The sequence below is a fragment of the Protomyctophum parallelum genome (genome assembly GCF_964188405.1).
Source record: "Protomyctophum parallelum genome assembly, chromosome: 11".
Taxonomy (NCBI): domain Eukaryota; kingdom Metazoa; phylum Chordata; class Actinopteri; order Myctophiformes; family Myctophidae; genus Protomyctophum; species Protomyctophum parallelum.
The window spans coordinates 47687299-47693870 of record NC_139707.1 but is presented as its reverse complement, the minus strand read 5'-3'; the positions used below and the strand labels follow the sequence as shown (position 1 = coordinate 47693870).

At 46.6% G+C, this 6572-nt stretch overlaps 2 protein-coding genes across 2 annotated transcripts in view; both read left to right on the top strand.

The window, feature by feature from the left end:
- Positions 1–6572, top strand: part of LOC310867371 (NLR family CARD domain-containing protein 3-like) — a 139860-nt gene that overhangs the window by 53122 nt on the left and 80166 nt on the right. The window lies entirely within an intron of this gene.
- The window catches only part of LOC310867050 (alsin-like), a 102206-nt gene that overhangs the window by 45357 nt on the left and 50277 nt on the right, over positions 1–6572 (top strand). The window contains exons 26-29 of the mRNA XM_083776843.1: positions 1066–1149; positions 1797–1961; positions 3388–3499; positions 4666–4743. Of these exons, the coding sequence (XP_083632969.1) occupies positions 1066–1149; positions 1797–1961; positions 3388–3499; positions 4666–4743 (439 nt within the window). The remainder of the gene's footprint in view (positions 1–1065; positions 1150–1796; positions 1962–3387; positions 3500–4665; positions 4744–6572) is intronic.

Here is a 6572-nt window from a genome sequence, read left to right as displayed (position 1 = left end):
TGGTCTGATTAACACTGTTACTTTCATAGAATGCTGGGTAATATCATAGAGCTATGAAGGATAGAGACAGAACCGCAGCGTAGAAGTTGCTCAGTGGCGTTTTGAGCAGACTGCCGGAAGTACAATTATAACTCAATGACTGGAGCGAGCGGAAGTTAAGCCTGGACGCACATGACGTCCGTCCACCTCCAAATAACGTGCTGCAGTTTCTCGTTTCGCCAGTAGGTGTAGTGGCAGCTCCAACATTGGATATATCCTTACTGGGGGCCTGGGTAATATAGTTAAGAGTATGTTTAGCATGCACCTATGCAGACTCTTGCAGAGTGTTGTATTGTGGGTAATGTAGTTTGTGTGTGTGTCTACAGCTATGGAGAGGGCTCCCTGGGTCAGACAGAGGGTATTGTGGGTAATGTAGTTTGTGTGTGTGTGTCTTCTCAGCCATGGAGAGGGCTCCCTGGGTCAGACAGAGGGTATTGTGGGTAATGTAGTTTGTGTGTGTGTCTCCTCAGCCATGGAGAGGGGTCACTGGGTCAGACATGGGGCATTGTGGGTAATGTAGTTTGTGTGTGTCTCCTTAGCCATGGAGAGGGGTCCCTGGGTCAGACAGAGGGTATTGTGGGTAATGTAGTTTGTGTGTGTGTGTGTCTCCTCAGCCATGGAGAGGGCTCCCTGGGTCAGACAGAGGGTATTGTGGGTAATGTAGTTTGTGTGTGTCTACAGCCATGGAGAGGGCTCCCTGGGTCAGACAGAGGGTATTGTGGGTAATGTAGTCTGTGTGTGTCTACAGCCATGGAGAGGGCTCCCTGGGTCAGACAGAGGGTATTGTGGGTAATGTAGTCTGTGTGTTTGTCTACAGCCATGGAGAGGGCTCCCTGGGTCAGACAGAGGGTATTGTGGGTAATGTAGTTTGTGTGTGTGTCTACAGCCATGGAGAGGGCTCCCTGGGTCAGACAGAGGGTATTGTGGGTAATGTAGTTTGTGTGTGTGTCTCCTCAGCCATGGAGAGGGCTCCCTGGGTCAGACAGAGGGTATTGTGGGTAATGTAGTTTGTGTGTGTCTCCTCAGCCATGGAGAGGGCTCCCTGGGTCAGAAGGAGCACTACGTTGGTCACTGGAAGGAAGGAAGGATCCATGGTTATGGAAGATACAGGTCTGTATGCGCTTCCCGCTTTAACCTGAATGATGGTTCAAACTGATCCAGATTCAGATACAGGTTCCTGCTTAACCTGAATGATGGTTCAAACTGAGATCAGATTCTACAAATGTCTTCTACATTCTATGTCAGTCGTTCTTCGATTTTTCCAAAATAGCAGACCTACAAGCTTGTAGCGCGCCACTCGGTGGCGCGCTACAAGCTTGTAGATCTGCTATTTTTTCAATAGCTACCAACACCAAAAGGGGTTCCCACCCAGAGTGGGTTAAACTGAAGTAAACGCCTGCTATCTTTTTTCCGCTCTGCTCTCTCAAAAACGTCTGGCACTTTTGAGCTATACCGCCCCCTAAAGTACAGTACTGTATGAGGCGTTTAACCAGTTAAGAAACTATTCAGGTTATAGGATTTAAGATTAGGCATTTTTAGAGGTTAGGTTCATGGGTTGGAGTTATGTGGTTAGGTTCATGGGTTGGAGTTATGTGTTGATTTGTGCTTTTAGTTGCGCCGTCTGAGAACAGCTCACAACGTACCGTGCTGTGACATGTGTGTGCGTGCCTGTGTGCGTGCGTGCGTACGTGCCTGTGTGCGTGCCTGTGTGCGTGCGTGCGTACGTGCCTGTGTGCGTGCGTGCGTGTTATTTCCAGGTATGCCAACGGGGAGGTCTACGAGGGCTGTTTCAACGAGGGCCATCGCCACGGTTACGGCATACTGAGCTCCGGTAGGCTGGCCAAGGCGTCCTCCTGCGTTTTCATTGGCCAGTGGGTCCACGACCGGAAGAGCGGATACGGAGTTCACGATGACATCACAAAGTACGTCACCAAACAGGAAGTCTATGCATACCGTTGACGTTGATGTCCATATTTGGGCATGCGGTTTGTGCAGAGAACACACTTCATAATATGAAGCCTGTGTCTCTATCATTTATAAACACCGTTTTATTTGCATTATAATCTGCTTATAATACGTATAGATAGACGCTAGCACTCGTAAATATTAATGTAGAAGTTTCAAGGCTCTCTTTTCCTCACCGCTAAACCCCTTATCCCTAAACTTATTTTTTTACTATTTTGAAAAACATTTTTGAATATTTCAACCATCCGATCTACATTAACACGTTGTGAGCTTGTAGACTGGCCATTTACATTTTAATAGTAAAAAAAGGCAAACAAGTTTAGGGATAAGGGGTTTAGCGGTGACTAAAATGGAGCCCCATGACTCCTTTACCAAAATGGAGCCCCATGACTCCTTTACCAAAATGGAGCCCCATGACTCCTTTACCAAAATGGAGCCCCATGACTCCTTTACCAAAATGGAGCCCCATGACTCCTTTACCAAAATGGAGCCCCATGACTCCTTTACCAAAATGGAGCCCCATGACTCCTTTACCAAAATGGAGCCCCATGACTCCTTTACCAAAATGGAGCCCCATGACTCCTTTACCAAAATGGAGCCCCATGACTCCTTTACCAAAATGCAGCCCCATGACTCCTTTACCAAAATGCAGCCCCATGACTCCTTTACCAAAATGCAGCCCCATGACTCCTTTACCAAAATGGAGCCCCATGACTCCTTTACCAAAATGGAGCCCCATGACTCCTTTACCAAACATTTTAGCTCAAGACCCAAAAGAGAAATATAGACGTTTGCCCTAGTCAAACTAGTGAAAATAGACTAACAGTGTGTTTTAACAGCGGGTGACAGACAGACACATATTCCTGAAGTGCATTATTTGTCTATGGGACCCTGTCTATGGGACCCTGTCTATGGGACCCTGTCTATGGGACCGTGTCTATGGGACCCTGTCTATGGGACCCGGCGACTACCGCCGATAGCAGGCGAATGGCCCGATAGTCGAAAAGTGAATAGATAAAAATAATTCATCTTTTCGCCCGACAGCGGGCGATTGATTAGGCGATGTGTCGCCGCGAAGCTCGCCCGCTGTTTAGCGGTTTAACTGCTTCTGGCGTAACGTTCCGTCTGATAAGCTTTATTATTGATATCAAACCGGATCGCTGATTTCTATCTTTTTTTATTAAAACAAATTGGCTTGGCCTTTCCTTCTTCGGCGATCCTAGACCGGGTTGACTGTAATGGTGTGATGGCCAGTGTCAGTGCAATGCTGTGTGTTAATGTGCTGTGTGTGCGTTAATGTGCTGTGGCGTGCGTGTGTGCGTGCGTGCTGTGCGTGTGTGTGCATGCATGTGTGTGTGTGTGTGTGCATGCATGTGTGCGTAGGGGGGAGCGGTACATGGGTCTGTGGACTGAGGACCAGCGTCAGGGCAGCGGGGTGGTTCTCACTCAGTTTGGACGCTACTTTGAAGGAACGTTCAGGGACAACAAGATGACAGTAAGATATCTGATCAACATGATGATGTCATGATACAGTAAGATATCTGATCTACATGATGATGTCATGATACAGTAAGACCTGAACCATGATATCTGATCTACATAATGATGTAATGATGTGTTCAGTTCAGTTCAGTTTTTTTCTTTTTTTGAGTGTCCGTAGCTCGTGTCCTGTCCGATCCGATAAAGGGTTAGGGAGAAGCCATAGTCGTGTCCTGTCCGATCCGATAAAGGGTTAGGGAGAAGCCATAGTCTTGTCCTGTCCGATCCGATAAAGGGTTAGGGAGAAGCCATAGTCTTGTCCTGTCCGATCCGATAAAGGGTTAGGGAGAAGCCATAGTCTTGTCCTGTCCGATCCGATAAAGGGTTAGGGAGAAGCCATAGTCTTGTCCTGTCCGATCCGATAAAGGGTTAGGGAGAAGCCATAGTCTCGTGTCCTGTCCGATCCGATAAAGGGTTAGTTAGGGAGAAGCCATAGTCTTGTCCTGTCCGATCCGATAAAGGGTTAGGGAGAAGCCATAGTCTCGTGTCCTGTCCGATCCGATAAAGGGTTAGGGAGAAGCCATAGTCTTGTCCTGTCCGATCCGATAAAGGGTTAGGGAGAAGCCATAGTCTTGTCCTGTCCGATCCGATAAAGGGTTAGGGAGAAGCCATAGTCTTGTCCTGTCCGATCCGATAAAGGGTTAGGGAGAAGCCATAGTCGTGTCCTGTCCGATCCGATAAAGGGTTAGGGAGAAGCCATAGTCTTGTCCTGTCCGATCCGATAAAGGGTTAGGGAGAAGCCATAGTCTTGTCCTGTCCGATCCGATAAAGGGTTAGGGAGAAGCCATAGTCTTGTCCTGTCCGATCCGATAAAGGGTTAGGGAGAAGCCATAGTCTCGTGTCCTGTCCGATCCGATAAAGGGTTAGGGAGAAGCCATAGTCTCGTGTCCTGTCCGATCCGATAAAGGGTTAGGGAGAAGCCATAGTCTTGTCCTGTCCGATCCGATAAAGGGTTAGGGAGAAGCCATAGTCTTGCCGGGCCCTACCCCTGGAGTCCATTTGTGCGCATGTAGTAGACCGTGCCTGCCTACACAGTGCATACATACATGTTGTCCTTATATATATATATATATATATACATTCATCTACACACATGTGTTCAACGTGCGTGTGCGTTTCCAGGGTGCAGGTCTTCTAGTGTGTGAAGATGACACAGTGTTCCAAGGAGAGTTCTCCGATGATTGGACCATCAGTGGAAAGGTAATTGACCAATCAGTGGAAAGGTAATTAACCAATCAGTGGAAAGGTAATTAACCAATCAGTGGAAAGGTAATTAACCAATCCGTGGAAAGGTAATTAACCCATTCTGACCTGAGATCAGATTCTAAAAACGTCTTCTACATCCTGACAGTTTTCTGTAAAAGCTTATGTTTCTATATCATTCGTTCTTCGATTTAAATAAAATAGCAGACCTACAAGCTCGTAGAGCACCACTCTGTGGCGCGCTATGAGCTTGTAGATCTGCTATTTTCCAATAGCTAAAGCATAACATGATACACCAAAAGGGGTTCCCACCCAAAATGGGTTAACCAATCAGTGGAAAGGTAATTAACCCCACATGTTTATTCATTCATTCTTATTCATCCATTACTAACTTAAATTGACACTGATCAGATTTTGCAGCGTTCTTTAAGCCATTTAGACCCGAGGACCATTCTAAATCCTCACAGTTTTCTGAAAACCCCTATGTTTCTATGTCAGTGGTTTCTATGTCAGTGGAAAACACCTATGTTTCTATGTCAGTGGTTTCTATGTCAGTGGAAAACCCCTATGTTTCTATGGCTACGTTTACATGGACAGTTAAATCCCCCTTTCATTCAGAATAAAAGTTAAATCCTATTAAAAGTTGTCATGTAAACACCTACAAAAACTTAAATCGGAATGAAAATGGCCAATCTGATTTAAACTTAGATCTGATGTAACTGACCGGTTTATTCCATTTTAAAATCCTATTGAAACAATTATGGACTCATGTAAACACTCATTGGGTTCTATTTCGTCCCTGCTGACCGCCAGAGGCGGTGCTTTAAGCACTGAAAGACATCCTTCGCGCATGCGTCGTCGAGTATTGTATACAAACAATGTCAAATTTGACCCCGTGATGACCCGAAGTAGTCTATATCTTCCGGTAGTCTGCAGGGGATCAGTCTCTAATTTTTCTCGCGCGTCGTAGTGAGTAATTTGCACTGGGCTGCGAGGTATTGCTATGCAATACAATATGCAGCCTACGGTGCCTGTACCTGGTCGCCAGTAGTTCCGTGACGGCGTGACCGCCGGTCGGAGTAGCGTTTGTTCGCCCTCCAGGAACTGCGACTATGGATTTTTTATCTCCTCGATGAGTGGAGTTTATTTCGCGGATTCACGTGGACGCAGGAGCGTCCAATCTCTCTCGCCGGTAATGAAGGCTAACAAAACCCTCCCCGGACAGAAGGTACGTTATCGTTTAAAGCGGCGCTATCCCCGCTAAACAGACGTTCACATGATATCATATACTTATCATGGCATAACCTCCTGTGGGTAAAGGCTGCGTTCGCGCCGCCTCCCTGCTCTGCATACGAGGTCTGTTCGACTGTGAACGCTAACAGACGTTCAAATAATATGATATATTTATCACGGCATAACTTCCTGTGGGTAAAGGCTGCGTTCGCGCCGCCTCCCTGCTCTGCATACAAGGTTTGTTCGACTGTGAACGCTAGCGCTTATTATAAGCGACTATAAGACTTGCCGAAGGATAAGAACACTGTCATATTACCTTCGTTTGTTAAACACGCTACTTTTTAAGCTTTGTTTAGCCCCTGCTGTTGATGGCAAGAGCCTTGCTGGCCAAAGCCATATACCGATATTGGCAGCATTCAAGCTTAACTGCTTTTGCGAATAGCTGTATTGTTGTTGTTATTATCAACCCGGTACAGGAGCAGCTACCTGCGTCCTCCCAGGGTATTGATGTTGCTACCAGTATAGTTTGTAGCAAAATAGTATTAACAGCTACTGGTGTACATAGCCTGTCTGGTTGTTAACACAGCTGGCCC